We start from the raw sequence: 24002 nt of genomic DNA, 5'->3' as shown, positions 1-24002 counted from the left end.
CACCCAATTTCATGTAATATAATAAATTAATCACAGCAATAAGTAAACTTCTCTTCTGAACATAATCATAAGGCAAAATGTTAACTTTACAGCCATCTGAAATAATTTACAAATAAAATGACATAACTATAAATGGCAGGCGTACATTTTAAATCCACAGTCGTAAGAATTCTGTGTTAGAGATTTCCCTTTATTTTTAAGTCATTCGCGCTTTTTTTTTTTCTAAATTTGCGTAAAGAAATTAATAATTTTATCTATGCATTTTTTGGTACAATGAAATAAAAGACTAGCTAACATACCAAAAAAAAAAATAAATAAATACAATAAAAAAAATAGCAATTATTAAATTGTTTAGATTATGGATTCTGCGTATTTTTTTTTTACTTTCATGATTTTTACTAATTTAGTGAGTGTTAATCAATAAATGTGGTATTTTTTTTTATCAATATTAATATGATCATTTTTTAAGTTAGAAAATAAAAGTGAAACATTAAGATCGCCCATCAGGTAAGCGGCAGGTGTGCTCTTTTCTCGGCGGCGAATGCATTCTGCGTAGGAGTTGTCTACTTACCCAACTTTTACTTAGTTTATGTTATTTAATGAATATAAAGTCTTTTTTTTTATTGCTATTAGATTTTATTTTGTTAAAGAAAATTTAAATTATCCATCAATAAACGGCGGGTATTCAAATTTCTTCTGCTGCCGTATGAATTCTACGTACGAGTTATCTATCTTTATCAACATCTTTGATTTTTCGTCGATAAATCCGTAATAAAAACTTATAAAAATATTTTGTTGTGTTAATTATGATTATTTTATTATATTTAATCATAATCAATCATAATTATATCGATATACAGCCGCATTTGCGGTGGGACTTACGTGGGACTTACGTGGGACTTGTTTTCTCCGTGGGACTTGTTTTAGTATCACCCCTTTTTCTCTGTAAACAATTTCCTTCGTCTGCTTCTCTGAGACGCTTGACGGGATTTGGTAAAGTTGGGATTTAGAGCATGGCGATTAAAACGTGTGAAAAGAAAAATTGCTATGGCATAGATTGATATAATAGGGTGTATCACACAGGTAATTAGCAGTGTCGTAAGAATTACATCAGCAGCTGAATATGATATGCATGTTGGATTTTCGGAGAAAATTAACAACAAAAAATGTATCTGATCACTAAGTATCTGTTTCTTTACTCTTCTCACATTTGTAAACTTAGCCTTATTTCTTTAGACAGATGATATAACCGAGAGAGAAAAATAAAATAATATAAGATATTTCAATGAAATATCCATGTGTGTTTTACAGAAGCCATAAGGGACCATCTCAGAAGCTGGCATAAAGTTAGTATCAAGATACAGTTCAACCAAGTTCAGTCTTAACTACTGTATAGCCAAACCAAGAAGATACAATGACAGCCTTTAGTACAGCAGATGATCTAGTTATAAACCGGAAAATTGATGGAGATTTTACTACCTCAACTGCAACAGAGGAAATAGAGAATGTGTATGAAATTTCAAGATGTGCCAAATGGATAATTAGCAATGGTTATGAAAAGGTTCAATGAAATTTTCAAACATTAATTATTGTAATTTTTTTTGACGTTAACTTTAATGAATGCACAAAACTGTCATGGTTAAAAAACAACAATATAAAAACTTAAAAATACAATATACATATTTCTTAAAGAATTATGTGAAAAGCAGCTTAATTTCTTTGCATAATGTGTAAATATGGAGTTATTTCTCTGAAATTTCCAGGTGGCACTCCAGTTCCCAGATGAGATCATGAGAGATGCAGCTCAAGTTGCTGAAAAATTGGGGAATGCTACCAGCCAAAAGATAGCTATTCTTGGTGACACTTCATATGGAAGGTAATTCACTTTATTTCACTTAATTCAGTTCTGCACAAGTTATTTGACAGATTGACAATAAACATGTACAGTGTATATCCATTTATGACACTCATGGTGGTAAACTGTATTTATCTGTCTAGTAACTTATACAACAATGTTAAAACTTATGGATTTTTCTTGGTGTTGCTTCTTGTGAGAAACAGTGTGATCGAGCAATCTTTAACAGGTCTTAAAGTATTTATTTACTTTCGATAGTTGCTGTGTTGATGAAGTGGCTGCGGAGCACTTTGCTGCTGACAGCATCATTCACTTCGGCCACGCCTGCCTTAGCCCCACTAGCCGCCTCCCTGTCCTGTATGTGTTTGGACGCAAAGAGATTGACGTTCTGGACTGTGTGCAAAAGTTCTCCAATTTGTACCCTAAAGACGATAATGTTGTGCTTATTTATGACACTGGATATAGTCATGTTTTAGGTATAAAAAAATATATGATTTATTATTTGAATTGATAAACTTTTTATAATTGAATCAAAATAAATATCTTCAATATACCTGTATTCCATTTTAGATGAAATATCCAATCATCTTACTCCAGTCTATAAAAATCTGACCAAATCACAGCTAGATCTTCCTACATCATTCTCCAATTCCCCGAACAGTTCTAATCAGGAGAAGAATATTGAATCAAATGACTCACATACTGGTGCTCTTACTTCAAATACCACTTTTAGGAAATGTGGAAGACTATTCCCCAATTTGAGTGAACAGGATTTTAATGAATCTATGAAAATATTTTACATTGGAGAGGAGGGTTTGTCCTTGTCGAACTTGATGATGACATTCAACAAGTGCTTGGTTAGTTGCTATGATCCAGCACAAAAAGAAACAGTGAAAGAAAATGTCGGGAGCAGTAGAGCATTGATGAGACGTTATCATATGGTGGAGAAAGCGAAGGATGCAAGGATTGTGGGTATTGTTGCAGGAACCCTAGGAGTAGTGAACTATCTGAACATTATTAACAGACTCAAGGTCATGATCAAGAAAGCAGGGAAAAAGAGCTACACTTTCGTAGTGGGCAAGCTGAATGTTCCAAAACTAGCTAACTTTATGGAGATAGATGTGTTCGTTTTGGTGGCGTGTCCAGAGAATAGCCTCATAGACAGTTCTGAGTTTTACAAGCCAGTTGTAACTCCTTTTGAAATGGAGCTGGCTTGTAACAGTAATTTTGAGTGGGATGGGAGCTATGTCACCAACTTTACAGAACTTTTACCAGGTAACACTTATACAATTTAGAATCTCTCTATGAGTTTAAAATTGTTTTGGGGATTTCAGATCATCGGTAAAATGTTTCATTTTATTCTTAATTTACACATCAGTTAAACTATTTATGGGGAGGGGAGTTTGAACACTTGGCACTTTCTGTACTTGTGAGTAGAAATCAACACTGTACATATTAAATTCAGGAGGATCATCTTATCGAGAACTTGTGGTTCCGGATGAAGAAGTGGCAGATGTATCCCTAGTGACCGGAAAGATGAGAAACATCGGCCTGTCCAAGGATCAACCAGAGACGATGTCTTCTGTTGTTCTTCGTAGCGAGGCTCTGGGAGTGGCTACAATACCAGCCGAGTCAGCAGGTAGTTCAGATACATGTTATTACTCTATAATAAGCCTCTAGTCCTTATACTAACCTAATCACTGGACATATTTTACAGAAAATTCCCTTTCTTTTCGTTTACAGGGGAGTACCTGTCGAACAGATCCTGGCAAGGTCTGGACCAGCAGCTAGGAGAGACCCCTGTAGTGAAAGCTGTGGAAGGGCAGTTCGGAATAGCTGCTGGGTATACAGAAAACCCAGCTAATAAAGACATGAAATGAACAATTCTGTTCTTAGTTCTTTTCTTATTCTATATAGTTATACTGTAAAAGCAGAACATTTTTACATTCAGTATTGTTATTTTTTTTAACCCAAAAACCATATCAAATCACTAACTGAAATCAACAAACTTCATCCTATAAATAGTTCTGTCTCTACAATATAGCTGTATTTGAAATAGAAGTCAGGATATATGGTTTTAGAGGAAACATTTTTTTAATAAAATCTGGCAAACTACATGAGGTTATTGGTACATTTAAAACATGTACTGGGGATCTTTAAGATTTTGCAATTCATTTTAAACAACTCATGAACTAAAACAGAACAAACTACACAAATTAATATAATGATTTAATATTTACAAAAGCGAAAGTGACACTCGCAAACATAATATAGTGTATAAAACAAGAAAAATTAAAATTGGGACAATTGGAAGCATGGCACAAAATAGGGGACTTTTTATTATTGTTTTCAATAAAATGTATATATGTACACCATATAATGAAAATCACAAAATCCACCTGTTTCATGTAAGCAACTTTAGGTTGAACTTAAAGAAATGTTTGACTAATTGTTCAGAAATAAATATACTATTTGTTGACAAATTATTAAGTTGTAAGCAGGGGCAAAAGTTCTGCATGTCCAAAGTCTCTAGCAATATCTTGAGCAGTTAGATCCCCCATCTTCAGCTGCACATTGGCTCCCATTTTTAACAGTTTCTCCACTACTTCATCATTTCCTGTAAATAAAATACCGTTATGTATCACAGTTTTGTACTATCCATTAAAATTGCACTTTAGTTAAACAATTATGAACTGATAAAATATACATTAAAAGCCACCTCATCAAACTTGCTGACATATACCGGTATATCCAGCTCGGAAGCATATTAAATCAGTTCTTTTTTAGGAAGGACTTTGTAGATTCATTATTTATTCAATAAGAGAGGTGTGAAATTAATTTTTTTTATGCACCATTACCAAAAAACTAACTCCTTTAATACCCACCCAAACCACCAAAAATATGGCATCTAGTGGGGCGTGCACAAACAAAATTTATTTTTAAGGCATATCAATACAATATATAAAGTCCTCTCTACATTTAGAAACACTATATTACATGTAATGACTATTATGTAGATCCCACTCAAAGTCAATTTTGTTTCAACTTTTGTGAACATAAACCTACCAAGCATGATGGCCAGATGGAGGGGCGTTGCATCCTCACATTGTGGGTTTTTGCTGTTGATGTCAATTCGGGGATTCTGTAGAAGGATGGCTACCAAATTAACATTGCCGTTGTTAGCCGCAGCGTGAAGTGGTGTGTTTCCAGTGTCCGCAGGGCAGTTTACATCAATCGGAGGCTTCACCTAAAACATAAACAGATCTTTCTTTACCTTGACTTCCTTACACAAATCATGGACCAATAGATCTACATGTAATAAAGCCTGTTAAACATTCTAATCTCATGCTTTGCTTGACAAAGATTATGATAATCAAACACTGCAGAAAGTGGAATCATAAAAAAGTTAACATTGGAAATCAGAATCTCATCGTCGCAAACAACGGTTTTGAGTCCACAAGTTTCATGATGGAGAGAAACGATGTGAATCACACGTGGGTCACAGACGATGTCAGAATCTGTATACATTGAATACATTCTGCTGTAACAAATTCATATTTATCTTATTTTTGTTTTTTAGTTATTACATGTTCTTGAATATTTCATTTCCATAAAGCTGTTTATTTTGGACAACCCATTAAATTAGCCCATAAGAAATGAACCAATTACAGTAGATAGAAAGAAGAGTAGAGATCATAAGATTCCACTCAAATCAGACCGAGGGAACCTACCCTGTTTATCAAATAATGGAGAACACTAGGCTGGTTGTACATCACTGCTGTGAAGATATAGGTCCTATTGTGACTGTCTTTGTAGTGAGGATTCACGAGAGCAGTGGTGATGTAATAATGCAGGACATCCACGAATCCCAGCCGAATGGCCTGAACTACTCTCTGATGGTGAATGGATTCCTTGGAGGACGAGGAAAGAAGTGAGCGATCTTGACCAGGTGAAACATCTCTTTTAAGATTGCGATAAAAATTCACAATAGCACTCCACACGCTCAGAAGAGTGAAAGACCTCATGGCCAGTATCCACTGAGCAAACTGTTTGTTACGAGTTGAACACTTCACGTCTGAAAGCAGTCGCTTGTAGCTTGTGTGTTTGTCAGATGACAAGACATGTAAATAGTCTAAAAACATATAAGGCCCTTTGCTACTTAGCAGCACTCCTGGGTATTCTCTAAATATGGCGGATATAAGGCTGAGGATGTCTCGGTTTATGACTTTCCTCTGGTCTCTACCTACAGCAAATGCAAAGTTAGCTTCTTCAACAATGATTTCATACTCCAGTTCAAATATTTCATTTTTCTGTTGATCAGGGAAGTCAGACAGCCAAAAATGAGAAAACTGAACAAATTTCTCAGCATTGAGACAAAAATCACACAAATTTTGCACACTCTTGTTCGCTCTTGCTAGCCACGTAGACACAACAGTGGCATCAATGTAACACATCATGTCATCAAAGTTTGTGCCCTTGGACCTAACTCTTTTGTCGACCACAGGGGAGGACACATCATCAACATCCTGAGTTTCAGACAAGATTGAGCCATAAGAAGTTGAAGCCACAGGAGGTAATACTTCTGCTTTTGGGAGGTCAAAGGTCCCAGGAATGATATCAAACATTGGTTTCTTATCTCTTTTTTTCCTCTTTTTAGGTTTTGTTCTTTTAGGGGTAACATCAGCCTCAATGGCAGTTTCTGGTGGAGTGCTGCTGTTTGTGACACATCCTGAATCAGGAGATACATGACGCTCTACAGAGTTTGTATGTTTCAGACTTTCCACTGAGCTTGCACTACTAATTGAAAGTGCATCAAGGTCTTTAACAACAACTTCATCGTCGGATATTACTTCTTCGTCACTATCTCGAACTGTCAATCTAGACACACATATCAGGTCTCTCAAGTCCCTCACACCGCGACTCATGGTTATAAATAAGGAAATAGATTAATATCACAGATTTTTGGACGGAATTTGATAAAAACCACTTTGATGAATGTCACATTCTCAAAGCAGAATCACCACCCTGACTCTAAAATCCAGCGCAAGCATTGTGCTGTTCAGCAAGTATGGTAAACTAAACTTAGTCTGCCATGCAAAACGGAAGAAAAACAAAAGAATCCTGGACAGAGATCTGGCAAAACTGGCATAAGACTGGTTTAGTGTTTGCAGAACCATCTGGTTTATGTGCACAGAAATCTCGAAAGAGCAAACCTGATTATTTGATATCACAGAATGTAACTACTTTAAACACCTGTCAAGTTTCAAAAGACAGACATGACAGCAAGTTTTTCAAATCCTTAGAAGGTGAACAGCTGTAGACAGTAGAATTTGATCTGATCATTCTGATGTGCATGAAGCACTACATGTTGAATGTTGGTTCCGAGAACTACAAAAGAATAAAAGCAAAAAATATAATTAAGTCATCAATCACAATGTAAAATAAAATGTATCTTTGCCATGCCTGTCTACCATTGGCATTTCTACATACACATCGGAATGCGTTGAAATTTCATTCCTGATTATTCCAATGTTTTCACATATACATTCAGGTAAAATACTCTTAAATACTTTTTGTTGTATGAATGTATGACTGCTGCTTTTAAGAGTATAGTATTTTATGATTCTACCTTAGACGATTGATCTGTTTGGGAGTCAAGGTGGCAGTTACAAGAAAAAATCGATGTCTCACAAGCGTTTTAATTCACCTTCTACAATTTCGATCCCGATCATAATAGGGATAACTTGAATTTCTCCGATTAAAAAAAAACTTATCATGAACCTTCACTAATACTTCATTAAAAAAAATCAAACAATAATGGGTACACATTTTAATTTAGAAAGTAATTCAAGTGCATTTTAGAAAGCAATGCAAGCATTGTACTTCGGCATTTTTCTACGGATCAAGGGTATTCATTAGCCTATTATTTAATTTTCACATGAGGATTCTTCGCCTTTTTTTTTTTAATTTAAAAATTATTTTTTATATCAAAATCTTTCTGCGTGTAAAGGATCTATTCCGAATAACAATTGAAATTACCTATAGAGGAGGGATTTCCTGGGGAAAAAATTACTTTTGAAAATCAAAGTTTTTTTTTTGTTTTTTTTTTTTGGGGGGGGGGGGGTTGTTATTTTCTATCGTACATATTTTTAAAAATATTTCTAAAATTTTCGAGTTTACATTTTGAACCTATCGTATTGCTCTTCCATTTTAATATTAATCTTCAAAGTCGGCGAAAACAGCATTTTCTCAGTAAAATTGTATATTTCTTCGTGGGTTTTGGCCTAGATCGATATCCTTCAAGATCTGCCTGCCCCTAAAAAATCTAAGATATTTTGATAGGTTTTGTTCAAAGGAATAAATTGAGATAGATTTTTTTAGGGGGACCCTGGCCCTGGGGTCGAATTTGCAAATTCAGAAACTGATTTCTATCATATTATATTTACACCGAAATATGCAATTTCTGGGTAACTCAGGTTGTTAAACCGCTAGCTATATAAGAAATGAAGATTTTGTGCCCTGGTTCGATTCCATCTGTGGGCATACTTTTTTAAAACACCTTTTCTTTTTTATGCAGGAAAATGGTTCAAGTGTGAGAGAAGTATTGCAAAGTAGATGCAGTTTTCTTTGCAAAAATGTGTGCATTGGTGACATTTTATGCCAAAACTGCAGGAGGAAGGTTTATAGATTTAAAAAATTGGGGATGGGTCAGTTAGAGTTTGAAATCCGTCCCCCTATCTTCCCGGCATCAGATTAAGTCCCTTTATACAAAGGATGCGGCTGTTAATGCGAAAAGAGTTCAGTTGAATGTACGTTGAATGATGGTAGTGTCCGAACGCCTCGTAAAAATCTTTCTACATTTACAAACTTCGTTCTTCCTGTTATTTCTGTTGAAAAAACTAATTTTTAAGGCGACGTGCATTTAATATTTGTAGCAAAGAGGTTGCGGGGTTTTAAATCGCGTAACACGAGACTTTCCATAGTTGCTAATATGTCCCTGGTGGTAAATAAACGTATGTAAAGAACATGTGTCGTATTATAGAAAGTAAACTGAAAATAAAAGTTAAAGATAATCAAGTATAGCGACCATAACTCATACGGTCCTATAGGTCAATTCAATTGTTATTCGCAATAGATTCTTTCATTTCCTCTAAAGATAAGACTATTATATTCTTACAAGATCATACTGTATAAAATTGAATTAAACTTTCATCTTTTTTTATGCATAAAAATAGCAGGAAAATCCTTATCCATCGTGGTTTTTTTTTTTTATATAAAGATGCAATATTTTTAGATTTTAAGGGACATTCCACTGGATAATTATAAAAAAAAAAATAGCCTGCTTCATTGATACTGCTAAAATTATATATACGTGATTTAAGTCGTGTTTCATAGTGCATATATATACATGTATGCATTGTAATTGTAACAGGATTAATCGACTCCCCGTTTTATTTTCTAAATATGTAATTTAAGTCTTGATATTGCTGGCTATTTTGTTCTAAATTCGAGGTTTAAAAGCAATAGGACACATTGCTATTTTTATTTGTTCCCATAAAGACATCCTGTTGGAAGTCAGTCTGTACTTTCATTTGAAAGAAAAAATGAAAGCCCGCCTTCAGGCAAAGATGATTTGGTTGAAATTGATTCAGTTGTTCTGGGTGATATGTTAATTAACACCTTTTTTGGAGTTAGAATATTTTGAATTTTTCTTTTAATAGCATTTAAAATGTTATTAAAATTTATTTTGTTAATGTTCGTTAAATAGTTCAGACCCCCGACCCCCTATAGATCCGTGCATAAAAAATGAAAGATGAAAGCTGTATATCAAAATTTTTTGGGGAGAGAAAGAGAGAGAGAGAGAGAGAGAGAGAGAGAGAGAGAGAGAGAGAGAGAGAGAGAGAGAGAGAGAGAGAGAGAGAGAAAGAGAGAGAGAGAGAGAGAGAGATATGAAGTAAGGAGATGGTGTTTCATCGAGCTATGAAGGTAATCATTGCAAGAAAAAATATTTCATGCAATAAGCGCTAACTTAATATCTGCATTAAAATAAAAAACAAAAAAAAAAACAAAACACACACAAAAAACCCCAGAAGTTATCAGGACGAAATTTCATGGAACAAATTAACTAGTGGGTTATGTTAGATAATAGTCGAATTGTTTTACGAACAACCGACTAAAACCGCAAATGTGGTACCTGCAGAATCTGGCCAGAACTCAGGAAAATAAACCGATAGTTTGTAAGTATTATTATCTTTGTAGTTGAATAATTAGTCCAGTTAATACGACCAGACGATAACTGATACACTGCATTGCAATTTTAACATAGTTTCCTTTTTTCCTAGAAGAATGTTGTTTACGATGTGATGGACCGTATCATATTTATAAACATTGACATAACAATGATAATGTGACACTATAGCCTAGTGACTAGGTCAGGATTTACTCTATAATGCTTCTCTGTTTGCTGCATGCAGTTTTATTTATACAGTGCTCTGAACGGTTGCTATTTGTTTTAGTTTATATTTACTGAGACTTAAAATTATTTGTTGAAGCCACTTTGCTCCACTTTTAAATGCTCAAAATGTGATTTTTTTGGCATTAATTTTTATTTTCATTCATAACTGTTTCAAGTCATTTTGATTGAATACATTCACAGTAGTATTTTCTAGAGGACAGGATTGAATGAAACTTAAAATGGAACATTATCTGTTTAAAGTTTCAATAGCAGAATAAAAAATATAATACATTTCTTTAAAAAACTACTACAGAAATTGTCATTTTGTTTATAGGGTGTAATAGTTGCAGGGTTTTCATGAACAGTGAAGATTCAAATGTCATTTGATTAGATGATTTTGAATGTTGTACAGAAATATACACATTTCATTGTTACAGAAAATTTTCACATTGAAATCATAATTAATGAATCATTATGTCAAGACAAACTTTGCTTTCAATATAGAGTTTTTGTATCAGTGTTTTTTTTTGTTCTGTTTATATGTAGAATTTGGTCCAACCAGTGTTTATATATACTTTTAGTCATGTATTGTACATGCATGTACTATCAAATAGGATGTATTCAAATAACAAAGCTTCACTCAAAGTAAATTATATTATATGTTCAACTTCACAAATGAACAACTTGAAATTGAGTGTTTTAATTATTAGTTTAAGCTTTAAAAGTAAACATTTGCAACAACAAAACTTGACAAATACTAATGCCAAAGTGCTTTATAGAAAGACTTTAAAACCAATAAGGAACTGAGATATTTGTTGGATTTTTGTTGTTTGATTTTTGAAATTGTAGCTGTAATGTTGACAGGAAATATTAAGAGCTTCCTTCATGATTTTTGCTTTCAAGGAATACTAAATGGGCCACTCATTTGACAGGCTGAATTTTTCAAAGATTTTCCCATACAGTAGTCTGTTTGCATTTCTTTATTGCCCTCATAAAAATCACCAAGTTCATTTATCTAGAAGGAAATAAAGGTCACCCCTGTAATAAAAGATTTTGAAGATTACTTCTCTAGTTTACTGTACATAATGTTCAGTCATTCATCAGTATGACTTGTATGGACTATTCATAGGGGTTGTTATATTGAAGTCATATTTATTTTGCAAAGCAGCAGTATGTTTTTGCAGTAGTGAAACTGTGAAGTGATATTGCTTTGCAAATACAAGACATGGCTTTTTCTGGTTCATTAACACTGGAGATAAAGTTGGCAATAGGACAAAATGACTATTGTTGTAACTGGTATTATATTCCTAAATTTATTAAAAGTCTATTTATACCCCCCAATAAACACAACTTGAACAAAAGATGTAAAGGGGGGTAAACAAATTAATTGAAAAAAGGATATTTAGAAAAAGTTGTGACAGCTTTAAGTAGATATTTGAGATGTTGATAACATAGACTCTAGGTACATGTATAAATATATTATGCCTAACCATGATTATTATTTATGCATGCAAGCTTTAATATCATCTACATGTATTTCTTTTTCCAGATTTGTGTGTTTTGGTTTGGTTTGTTTGGGGTTTTTTTTGGGTTTTTTTTATGGGGGGGGGGGGGGGGGGTTTGTTCCAAATGTCAGAGATTGATATACATGTATGTGCACTGGTAATCCCCACTGATCTTTCTGAACTGTTCTAACCTTACAATTTGGCAAGTAGAAAAAAAGTTTTAGAAGATTAATGTTACATATTTAACTGTTTAATCAGAGTTGCAGGTTTGTTAGTGAATTCTGAATAGAATTTGGTTCAACATGGAAACAAGGTGATTTCTGACTTACAATATAAAAAAGGATATTTTACATAGATGAAAAAATTGCACATACAGTGTAAGTTTTTAACTAGATATAGCAATAACAATGTTAACAAGATGAATAAATTTTTAAAGAAGAAGTGAACAGAAAGGGATAAAAAAAATTATGAAATAATTTTTTAATGAAAGCTAAAATGAAAGTTCTTTCTGGCAAAGAACATTAAAATCACACAGGTATAAGAATAAGCATCTTTTCCTGATCAAAAATGCGGTTTGTTTACTGGTATTTGTATATATCTCTTATAGTTAATCTGTCAGAATTTCAAACCGTACTCAATGTACTAAAACTAGTATACAGAATTAATGCCAAGGCCAAATTTTTCAAAGCATCACTGAGTTTTGATCTAATTTTGTTTATTAAAATCAATATCTCCACCAAAGTGAAAAGGAATGTGTGTCTAATTAGCTCAGCCTCTGTGCAAGGAACACCTGTGTTTACCTGTGCATCTGATATCTTGATTCATCATGTATGTATCAGGTTTAATTAAAAGTTATATCACTCAATTTTGTTCATATCCATGAAAACTAAGATTTAATTAATTTTAATTTTTAATTTTGAGTGTTTCCTGTTACATGTATCAAATACTTTGTAATATGGGAGAGGTTAAAAATTGAGATGTAATTTGATTTCAAATTTGAGTGTTAATAATTAATGAACAAAGGTTAATAGAGCTATTGTTTTGGACCAAACTTTGATCATCAGATTGTTTCCTTCCCTGTAAAGTCAATATGCCTATTTGAGAGTGTTGATGAAAAAATATTTCAGTGTAATTTATCTAAGTTAACAACAACAGCAAACCTTTCAGGGTCTTGTTTGCACATACATAATTCACAGTTTGATAATTACAGTGTAAAGTTGTTTGAATTACTGCTTGCATCCAAATGAATGTTGATTAGAAACCCAACAGTTTATCAATTAATTTTCAGAAACACAATACTGATTATCCATTCTTTTTCATTCTTTCAGTAATAGATTAAATATGTTACAACAAACAATAAATCTTTGGTATTCCTTATTTAAAGATATAAAAAACACTTTCGTGAAAATCTAAAAAGCTGTTGACGCCCTGTTTTGTCAAAAAATCATAGAAAATGGTTTTTCGAGATCTGGAGGCACTGAGAAGATAATAGATACTTCGATTTTCAGCTGTATTAGAGTTGATGTTTTTATTTGTTGTGCTGTAGTGCGTTATCTTCAGGGGTATAGCCTAGCGAGTAGCACTTCATGCCTCTGCCGCTTACCGTGTGTACTCGCTGTGAAAGTGTATTTAGACGTGTATACGCAACACAGGTTGTAAATAAGCCCACTGTATTGTTCAATTCTCGAAAAATTAAAGCTTCCAACATCTCCATGTAATTGAGTTATTGATAATTTGAGATAAACATGTAAAAAAAAAAAAAAAAGAAGAAGCTAAGTTCACAGTGAAAATCAGGAGGAAAAGCCTTCTGTTGGTTAACCAGAGGGAAAAAGAGATGAAAAAGTGTGTACATCATTTTAATTCCTTATGACTGTCATTAGACCTAGGTGATCTAAGTGATTCTACAGGTAAGTTGTGTTTATAGCAGAAGATAGTCTAATTAGTACATTCACCTTGGTATATGAGTATTGTGATATCAATTGTTAAGGGATCTATACGTCTTGAATTCGCTGGTGTTTCCTTTTTATTCATATACTGGTATATTGTAGAAATAAACATAGTATTGATTTTTTTTTTTCCACCCAGGAAAACAAAATGGTTGTGAATGTTAGTGGATATATTTGTTGTATAATCTTTGGATACCTGCTCAGCAGATTGATAAAGTTTTCCCCTTCACAAGAGAATATCAATAGAGAGTTTACACTATCTCTGGTATATGTACGATAGTAATTAGAAAGCTCTGGATTTTTCCTCATCATTTGCTCCCATCCATGACAGATGTGTTAGCTTTTTTGTCTTTTTGTGATGACTATACAATGTAAATTGACAGTAGATGTGTTGTATCTAAGAACCATTATTTTTTTTTTCTAATGTGGAGGCCAAGAATGATGCAATATCCACCATGATCATCTGCAATCTCTTTATCACAAAACTGCTGCAGTCTTTATCAAAATTGATTAAGAATACTCCAGGGTCACGGCATTCTGTCTTTACAATCCAGTCAATCTCCACTGTCCTGTGAAAATCAAATTCTACATTAAATACCAAACTACTGGAGCTTAGGCTGTTATATTAATGTGAATGCTGATACGATTTCGCAAACAACTAATGTTGATTTTGTTTATATATAGTCTTTTATATTGGAGCCCCCCCCCCCCCCCCAAAAAAAAATGCATACAAAAAATGCACAAAAAAACCCCCGATTTGCTGTGAAGTTGATATTATGTAAGAGCTGAGAAATATTTGCTGTTGAAGGAAAAAAAATGTTTTAATTAAGTTAAAGAGAAACCTGATGGTGCAATATGGTGAACTGGTGTACCCAATGTTCACGAGAAAAGTCTACCTGCATGTCAGATGTTTTATATTTCTAAACTAAAACCTCATCCCACTTACAATGCTGAAGTTTTATTTTCAACCCTGAAGATATTGAAGTATGACACTCAAGTCAAGTTCGATGTAATATTTTTCAAATCAGCTGATATTTGACACAAACGCAAATAGAAATGGATTGGGATTCTAAGCATTGAATGTGTATTAGGTTTTGTAAGTGAATGATGCCAGAATGCTTGAGCTATGCATTGTCATTAGATAATGCCCCCACCAACTTTTGATTGAAGTAAACAAATGAACTGAAGGAGAGGTTGTTAAGCAATTTAAAATTTTTATGGAGCTTCTGATACACTTTGTTGTTGAGCACTTAATTCTATTGTTGATTTTACGAAAGGAGAAAGATGGTAATTGGACTTGAGAATATTGAGAATCTTCTCACTTCATATAAATCTTCCTCTATTCTCTCTCTGTCGTTCACCTTTCTCTCTCTTTCTCTCTCAATGTTTTCTTTTGTGTGTATATATATAAATAAAATATTCATATTAAGGAAGTGAAAAAATGCATTGTTCATTGTTTATTCATGTGGATGATATTATTGTTCTTTGGAATAATACTATCAGATGCTGGTATTATGTAAAATGCATTTTCTTTAATGTGTCTGCCATTATAACCGTTTGTCATAGTTGTATTTTTATCATTTTAAAATAGCTCTGTGAAGTACATTAACATGGACATTTTAAATTCTCACTCACTATTTCTGGTTACATTTTAAAACTGTTGGCAGATTTGTTAAAAAGATTCATCTACTGATGTATCCATTGTAACCAGGATCCTGTTTCTACATGTGGTAATGATTTTAAAATGAACTACCAGTACTTCCAATTGTTGTGACTCATTGTGTGGTCTTCATTTAGACTGTTTATATTTGATTTACCAAGATGGACTTACTAGATGTTTTGTGTTGTATTTTTCAGATGATGATTCTGTTGGTGGCCTCAACTGTCTAGGGTGGTAGCTTAGACCCGCAAAAGTGGAGCAGTCCAGCAAACACAAGGAGTTCGGCATTGCCAAAGCTTTGTCTAACATTTTCCGACTTATGCAAACAGTGGTTATGGAGACTGGCTATGGACAGATAAGCTCAGAAACCTCCACCGTGTTACAGCAGAGCGATTCACCAGATTTACTGGACAATGGTAAACACAATATGAAGACTGCCTCCAATGATTCTTTTACCGAGTTCATGGCGCGTTGTGCACCCACTCTTTCCAATGGGCCGACCCAGGGAAGACGGGCAGATCGACATTACTCAAAACGAATGCGAAGGCGACTAGTGTACAAAAACGGAGAGGTCAACATCACACAAACAAATATTCGTAAACGTCGCCGTCGATTCCTTGCTGACATTTTCACCACTTTGGTCGACATTAAATGGAGGTACAATTTGTTACTGTTCGCACTGGCTTTTATTTTAAGCTGGTTAATATTTGCAGTGATTTGGTGGTTGATCTGTTTTTCACATGGAGATCTTGAGCAACAGACTATGAAAAACCCACAGCATGTACCTTGTGTGAAAGAAATGCATTCCTTCACATCTGCTTTGTTATTTTCTATTGAGACCCAACATACGATTGGATACGGATCCCGACACACGACGGAGGAATGCCCAGAGGCCATCACGGTGATGATGATTCAGTCCTGCTTTGGCGTCATTTGTCAGGCCATGATGACTGGAATTGTATTCGCGAAATTGTCTCGTCCAAAAAAGCGAGCAGAAACCCTTATGTTCAGCAAAAATGCATGTATCTGCAAACAGGATGGCGAGTTGTGTCTTCTAGTTCGGGTGGGAGATATGCGAAAATCTCACATCGTAGAAGCTCATGTCAGGGCTGTAGTGATAAAAAAGAAAATAACTAAAGAAGGAGAGGTTCTGCCTCTGTATCAGTTTGATGTAAATTTGGGTTTTGAGGATGGCAGTGACAGGCTTTTCTTAGTCTGGCCAGTCATTATCAGTCACAGGATCAATGAAGAGAGTCCGTTCTGGGAAATGTCTCCTGAGGATTTGCATCGGGAACAGTTCGAATTAATCATCATTCTGGAGGGCATTGTGGAATCCACTGGGATGACCACCCAGGCAAGGAGTTCATACCTGCCAGGTGAAATCCTCTGGGGTCACAGGTTTGAACGCCTGGTCACATTTCAAAAAGAAAACGGCCAGTATCAAATTGACTTTTCGCGTTTCCACAACACTATGCCTGTGGATACGCCCCAGTGTAGTGCTAAGGAGCTAGCGGAAATGGGGGATATACTGCAAGAGCATGCATACATTGACGAGGATGAAAATACATCCCTTTGTTCACATAAGAATGATGGATTTCCGAGCCCGTATGTGATAAAAAGGCATGGGGCTGCCCAGACAGACTTTGATGATGATTTAGATTCAAACGATAGTTCAATTCCAAGTCGGATTGCTGTTGAGGAATCTGAGACCCTGCTATGACAACTTAAACATTTGTAAGTCCCCTTCCCCAAAACCCCTAAACCTCCCTCATATTGTTAGTATACAGTAGATAAGTATACAAGGTGTGTAAATGATGCCCTGTTGCCTCCCATGATGAATCATTAGGTTGACTTATCAAATTTATCTCAAAAGTACGTGTTGTACTTATAATTTTTGCTTTAACATATATAGATGAAATATTTTTTTTCGGTGCTGAAACTTCTCTTCAATGACATTTTGCAGGGTTTTTCTATTTTCCAGGGAACCTCAGATGGTTATGCTCGTGTGTATTTATATCTCTGAATTGCCAATCTCTCAAGCATACATACTACATCAATAAAGATGAGCTGTTTAAGAGCTCTTATTAGATATGATGTATGATGAGGCTTCATGTTTCTGTTAGCTGCTGGTCTTATAGTATTATAAATTACAATATTTTTGTGTCAGTTTACCAGGTTTGGAGATTGTGTGGTCAGAAACAGGCTTCTTTTCAAATACATCACTCAATTTTACTTCAAGAAGTCATTCCCCTTTTTTCAAGATTTATTTTTCTCTCACTTTCTCTCTTTTTTTTTTTTCAAGGTAATTTCGATTACAATAGGGGCATTTGATTTTTATTGGTGTGAGTTTTTTTTTTTATATTCAAAGTTAGAATGTCTAAATGAAAATTTTCCAAAAAAAAAATCTGTTGACTTTAAAACATAAAATATAAAACATATGGTATAATTATGTATAGTTTAATGAGTCATATCGTTTGATTGGTTGTCAATATACAACTTTAAAATTGCAAGTCTCAGTTGGTATGAATTTTTGTATGCAGCTTATTCTTGTCTTGCAACAACTAGATCTCAAAACAGAATATAACTTGTACTTGTAATATTTATTTCATTGTACACTTTTGAAAAGTAATATACTTGTATCAGTCATGAGTGTTAGCATTTGCAAGGTTCAATAATTTTTTTCTTTTTTTTTATAATTGCACCAATTCAATTGAAATGCATGTGCAGCAATGCAGTTGAATGAGTAAGTTACATGCATTTAAAAAACACTCCAAGTACAAATGACATGCAAAGTAGGTGTAGTCCTTGGGAAGTTCATTTTCTGTCTTTCTCAAAAATGAAAGGAATTTCATTTTTACATGAACAGCTAGATATATATACCAGGTAAGCATTCATACCTTTGGCCAAAAACCTCCATTATTTATTCTTATTTTCTTCAAAGGCAAATAAGAGAAAAAAAATTTGTATTGCCAGTAATTTTTATATTTTTGTTGTTCGATTTTATTACCCTTTTCTGTGAACAGTGGGTATCCATATTCTATAAACCAGTTTGGATTTGTTTTACTTGTTATATTTTCAAAAATCACCAAAATAGATAGATTAGTATAATGTTAGAATACATGTACATATAATTATCTATATATTTTTTGCCAAATTTTGTTATAAAAGATAAACTTGTAGTGTTGGGTTTTCAGTTAACTTTGAAATCCAATATAATTTATATTTTTTTCTAGATACATGTAAGTTTTTACCTTCCAAAGATGATTATGATTTGCATAATAAAACTGTCCGATGATTTATTTTTTTTCAAAGTGCTGGTCTCCTTAGTTACATACAGTACGATATACAATGTGAATAGAAATAGTTATTTACATATAATTGAATATGATTATTTTTTATTGTAAAAAAAGTATTTTTTACATTTTTTCCCAATGCTAATGAATCTCTTTCACTGATATAAATGTGTGTGTGTGTTATATATGTGTGTCATATTCTTTCTGTCATGAAAATTGCTTATGGTACAGAAATCTAAAATTTGTACCTAATTGTTAAAATTGGTTTTAATTTTAATCTGTAGATGATGAAAAACTATTATCTTAATGCTGATTATTTTGTGTACACTGTGAATACAGTGCTGTATTGTATTATGATTATTGTAATATCATTACATGTATTATGTCTTTTTATTTATGATAACATATTTTCAGAAGTAAAAGATTGTGTGAATTGTCATTTAATCTGGTTGTAACATTTGTCTAGATGCTTTTTTTTTCTCTTTCTGAGTTATTGATTACATAGACAGGTACCTGTAAAATGAAATTTAACAATCACACCTACCGTAGTAGAAAATTTAATTGATAAGTTTATTGTACTGAATGGTAAGTTTATCACCAGGTTAAGAATTACAGTTGAACTTCAATATCTCGACCTCTGATATCTCGAATACAATGTATATGTCCATGCGCGGATCTAGAGGGGGGGTCGGGGGGGTCCCGACCCCCCCTGGAAAATGAAAATTTATTAAATTTACATAGTAAAATTATCGCGAAAATATGCCTCGGACCCCCCCTGGCAAACACAATTATCCTTCGGACCCCCCCTGGAAAAAATTTCTGGATCCGCGCATGTATGTCGAAGTGATTTGTAAGTCGCAACCATTTTTTTTAGGTATTTTACCCTTGATACCTCGAGTACCTGGATATCTTGAAGTTTTTAAACAGTCCCATCTAGTTTGAAACAAAGTTTGACCGTATTTGAATCGATCGAATGAAAATTAATTTTTTTTTTTAGTTCACTCTTGATCATAACATTAGATGTATGTCAGTTTGGGATTTTTATGCATTATTTATATATGTTATGATGTTAAGAAAGCGAACTATAAGAAATTAGAACTGTTAACGTGTACAAAATATAGAATATTTGTACATTTTCTGCAAACCCTTATACAGTGTATTTAATATGAAGTTTCAAAAGATTATCTGCATATTGTTTCTATGCTCTGATGATATTTTGGTATCTTTTCCATTGATATTTCTCTAAATGCTTTTCAAAATTCATCTGAAAAACTCAAGATGCAGCGTATATGCAAGGCTTCTGAAAAGTATGTTAGTGTAGGTTGATCTTGTGATATATTTGTTTGTGTCCCTAAATGTTACACTTTGTGTGCAACACAATTTGAAAAGAATCTCTACACCAGCATCGCCTTTCTGCTACGTGTGTGTTTTTGATCTTTGTCCTGTTTTTGGCAAGGTGGGACATCTTTGAAAGTGTTCTAGACAAAATAAAACATTTTATGGGGTTTCGTGTTCTATATTTCTTTGCTTTATGGGAGTTTTATTTCCTTCTGTTTCTTTGCTTAGTGGTGCTATTTCCATGGGTGTATGTTTTTTATACCTATTTTTTTTTCAATGTTTATACCTGATCAAGTCCCATAAAAATCCTTATTGATTTTGAAATATTTTTGTGGAATTCTTATTCTTTGATCTTTGTCTTTCATCAGGGACATGTTATTTATGTCTCTGTGTTCAGAGAGTCCTTTTTGTATTTTTTTAGAAAAAAAAATATAACAACCTTTTTCATTTTTATTATTATACATATATTACATGGCATCGAGGGCGACATACCAGAATATTTGCCCCGAGGTGGCAGGAAAGCCCTGGAGTGTTATGTCGCCCGATGCCGAAGGCAGAGGGCGACATAACACTCCAGGGCTTTCCTGTCACCGAGGGACAAATATTCTGGTATTGTCGCCCGAGAAGACATGTAATATATGTTATATAACATTTTTAAACAAATCAAAGTCGGGTAATGAACATATTTATTTAATTCACAAGGCAGAGGCAAATATTTTTAAAACACTCACGCTTGAGTTTATCACTTTTGTCGTATTTGCCGAATTTTTTTCATCAATTAAACTATCGAGTTCATCTGAATTTAGATGAACAAACCGCAGATTTGGCCTGACATGTTTAAAGTTCGCGGATCTGTTTACGTTTGCTTAGCAACTGGCTCGTTGAATTTCGAACCCGACGTAATTAATATGCAGAATTCTTGCACGCGATGGTGATATTACAGTTTCGGGAGGGCAATATAACTATTTCCTGTGAAATATAACTGTTTCCGGGAGGGCAATATAACTGTTTCCGGTGTGATTCAGCAATTTTCGGGGCATAGTAATAAAATTATCTCATTTGTGACATAACGAGAAAACTTATTCAAAAATGGTATATACCATTTTGTCAAATGTACATATATAATAGAAAAATCTTGTCAGATTTTAACACTACAGAGTATATACATTATTTGTAGCTTTAGATTCAGAATATTTGCTTTAAATTTCAAGGACCTTTGTCTTCGTTTCATTGTATATAATTACCTTACAACACATTCATGAAATTGACACAGTGAAATACTTATATTAAAGAGAGCTTGTAGCATTAGTGATTAAAGTCCCAAAGAATGGATGCATGCATTGGTACTTTGATAATATAGCGGTAATGTGACCCCATATAAGGTCTACATATAACCAGTAATCCTTATGTTTTTTGATACTATGCTGGGATATCGCAGTTTTGTCTCATATAATTAGAATTTGATTTTATTTTTGTAATAATGAAAATCAAGTTTAAGTGTTTCCATGTTAGTGTTTGCAGTTTAGAACATATTTATGTAAGAAAGTTCAATTTAGCTATAAGTTTTCTTTGTACAGAAGATTTAGGGACATCCAATATCTAATATTAATAACCAGTATTAGAATTGATGAGTATGTACCGTTATTTAGAACTTTGGGATATGACATGTAAATTACAGTACACAATTTAAAGATGCATTCTTCACTTTTAAGGTAAAAGTGACAAGTAATTGCTGTGGCTTTGTCATGTGAATTTTTAGATAAGCTGATTTTTACTGTCAGTATTTATGGACTGGGCACTGTTGCTTAGTTGAGTGTTGTATTTCATGTATTTCATCAGCTGTTTTGAAATGATACCACTAAGTTTTAACATGAAAATTAAAATGACTGGTCTGTTAATGTTTACAGCGATCGTCTTCATTTCCTGCTCGATGCACCATGCAGTTGTGATATCAGACTTTATATTCACTTTATGAGTGTGTGCATGTTGAGGAATAAATGTAATAAAAGTTTTAAAAATTCTGTTTGTTGCTTTTAAATACATGGATATTTTGTTATTGATTTTTTGGTTCAAATAGGATGAGGGGTCAGTTCTATCAAGTTGTCTCCCTTTATTGGCAATTCCCACTGTTATTTGGAAAAGATTTCTATGTGGAAGTATGATAGTTTGTGATTTATTAACAATCTGAACATGAATAGTGGTGTCTCTTTGATTTATCCGAATTTTCACTTTGAAAATACACTGACTATGTAATACATTGTTGTAGTAATGGGGAAGTTAAATTTGACTCCTTCCACAGAAAAATTATGCAAACATCCTCCCAAACAATTGGTAAACATGCTACAACCTTGAACTTAAGTATTTCATCCCTCCAGTTATTATCTGTGTTATGAAATGATATGCCAAGGAAAACTTACATACATCTAAATTATCATAAAGTAGCATTTCCAGGTTTTTTCTTAACTCTTATGTATGATATATACAAAAGAACAAACATCTGAAAACTATTAAACAAGTGAATTGTGGTTTGAAAGGTGGTAGGGGTAAATTAATTAGGAACCCGTATTTTGTTTCAGTGCAAATTCCCTTATTCTATCAGGAAATTCCTCATTGCGTGGGGGTTGTAATCTTTGAAGATCTCGTGATATGAGCACTTGTAAACAAGCGCCGACTTTAGAAAAAAAATATTTAGATCTTCCTCATATTTCTATACCCTATTAAAAACCCGCGTTTGTCAAGTCTACTACCACAAATTATTTGTATATTGCATGACTAATCGCGGCTTGATTTTGTATATTAAAGAAGCCCTTATCTGGGTTTTTTTTCCTTTTGATCTATTGAGTCAATCATATCCGTCAACAAACTGTCATCGAATATATTTGTATTCCATGAACATTTCATTTAATTTTATAATCTGCTTGTTCGTGGCCGCCTTTTTGTGTAGAAAGCTAAACTAGTAGTGGCCACAGCTTTCCACGGAAGATGTCCTTTATCAAAGCACGTTGATACTATAAATGCAAGCATGTTGAATAATGATGTAAACCTTGAATAATGATGTAAACCTATGCTTGAGCTGTTTATAGCAAATGCAATCTTATACTGCCGTCTTCAACTTTTATCGAAAAAAAAAATAAGCTGTAGGTCTGCAGCTCCCATCCTGAAACAATTCTGATGGACGGCATGTCGTCCATCAGACCGGGAGCTACCGACCTGCAGCTACGAACAAAATGCATGAATGAAAAATATATGAGCCCCAATTTTATAAATGATACCTTTTCTCACCGTTCTTGACAAATGCCAATACATCGCTTCGTTTTGAATGCTTTTCTCAATTTGGGAGAGACCATGTGTACAGAAGGAAATGATAAAACCGAACAGTAAATACGTTCATATTACAGGATATTCGTGGATAAAATATCAGGAAAAAATTTACTCTCTCGGTGACCATTCAGGAAATGGAAAGGTAACAATACTGAGAAGACAAAAAAAGTTACTGAAGTTTTGAGAGGACGGGCACGGACAATATATCCTAACGGAGACCATTGTAGAAAGTTTGATGTCAATCCAGTGAAGGGTTCTAAAGTATTGAGCGGACATTTTATATGTGCCGTCCATGAAAATCAGTTAAGGTCATCTTCTCTTTTTTCGGCACTATGATCGGTACCGGTATTTATCGAAGTTGATTTCTGTCAACAGAGGCGATATCATGAAATTGAGCAGAAAAAAATATTTCCTTGTACTTCTTCTGACCCTTTACCTTGTGACCTCAGTGTATATAGAGGTCATCTCAAAGAGATCTACCGAGAGGTGCAAACTTTAGTGGGAAAGGGGAGGAAATCAAATTTATTTTTATCTGCATCCGAATTGATGTTGAAAACGCATGGTGTCTGTCCCTTCTCGTGCATCGTCTGTACGTAATACTTCTTTTTTTTCTTAATTCATGTTCCTTT

The 24002-nt window shown here is 33.8% G+C and overlaps 3 protein-coding genes across 7 annotated transcripts; 2 read left to right on the top strand and 1 right to left on the bottom strand.

Moving 5' to 3' along the window:
* The first annotated feature begins 950 nt into the window (after positions 1-950).
* LOC105340305 (2-(3-amino-3-carboxypropyl)histidine synthase subunit 2) lies at positions 951-3739 on the top strand. Of its 2 annotated transcripts, none has more exons than XM_011446265.4 (7): positions 951-1083; positions 1312-1561; positions 1764-1876; positions 2114-2331; positions 2426-3130; positions 3321-3494; positions 3599-3739. In XM_011446265.4, the coding sequence occupies exons 2-7, from the start codon at positions 1415-1417 to the stop codon at positions 3733-3735; spliced, it is 1494 nt and encodes a 497-aa protein (XP_011444567.3). In that variant the 5' UTR covers positions 951-1083; positions 1312-1414; the 3' UTR covers positions 3736-3739. The 2 variants fall into 2 exon arrangements, with proteins under 2 accessions (XP_011444567.3, XP_011444568.3); XM_011446266.4 differs by having other exon boundaries at positions 1012-1168.
* Positions 3740-4071: 332 nt separating this feature from the next.
* On the bottom strand, positions 4072-7586 carry LOC105340304 (uncharacterized). Its single transcript, XM_011446264.4, has 4 exons — positions 7485-7586; positions 5587-7243; positions 4922-5102; positions 4072-4472 (listed from the first exon to the last, which is right to left on the bottom strand). The coding sequence occupies exons 2-4, from the start codon at positions 6778-6780 to the stop codon at positions 4342-4344; spliced, it is 1506 nt and encodes a 501-aa protein (XP_011444566.3). The 5' UTR covers positions 6781-7243; positions 7485-7586; the 3' UTR covers positions 4072-4341.
* A 2394-nt stretch (positions 7587-9980) lies between these two features.
* LOC105340302 (G protein-activated inward rectifier potassium channel 3) lies at positions 9981-22073 on the top strand. Of its 4 annotated transcripts, none has more exons than XM_011446260.4 (2): positions 9981-10092; positions 15619-22073. In XM_011446260.4, the coding sequence occupies exon 2, from the start codon at positions 15741-15743 to the stop codon at positions 17139-17141; it is 1401 nt and encodes a 466-aa protein (XP_011444562.1). In that variant the 5' UTR covers positions 9981-10092; positions 15619-15740; the 3' UTR covers positions 17142-22073. The 4 variants fall into 4 exon arrangements, with proteins under 4 accessions (XP_011444562.1, XP_065921999.1, XP_011444564.1 ...); XM_066065927.1 differs by lacking the exon at positions 9981-10092 and adding an exon at positions 10218-10286; XM_011446262.4 differs by lacking the exon at positions 9981-10092 and adding an exon at positions 13582-13722.
* Positions 22074-24002: the final 1929 nt, after the last annotated feature.

Source organism: Magallana gigas, chromosome 7 (genome assembly GCF_963853765.1).
Source record: "Magallana gigas chromosome 7, xbMagGiga1.1, whole genome shotgun sequence".
In the NCBI taxonomy this organism is placed as follows: Eukaryota; Metazoa; Mollusca; class Bivalvia; order Ostreida; family Ostreidae; genus Magallana; species Magallana gigas.
The sequence above is the reverse complement of the archived record's forward strand: the minus strand, read 5'-3'. Positions and strand labels throughout refer to the sequence as shown.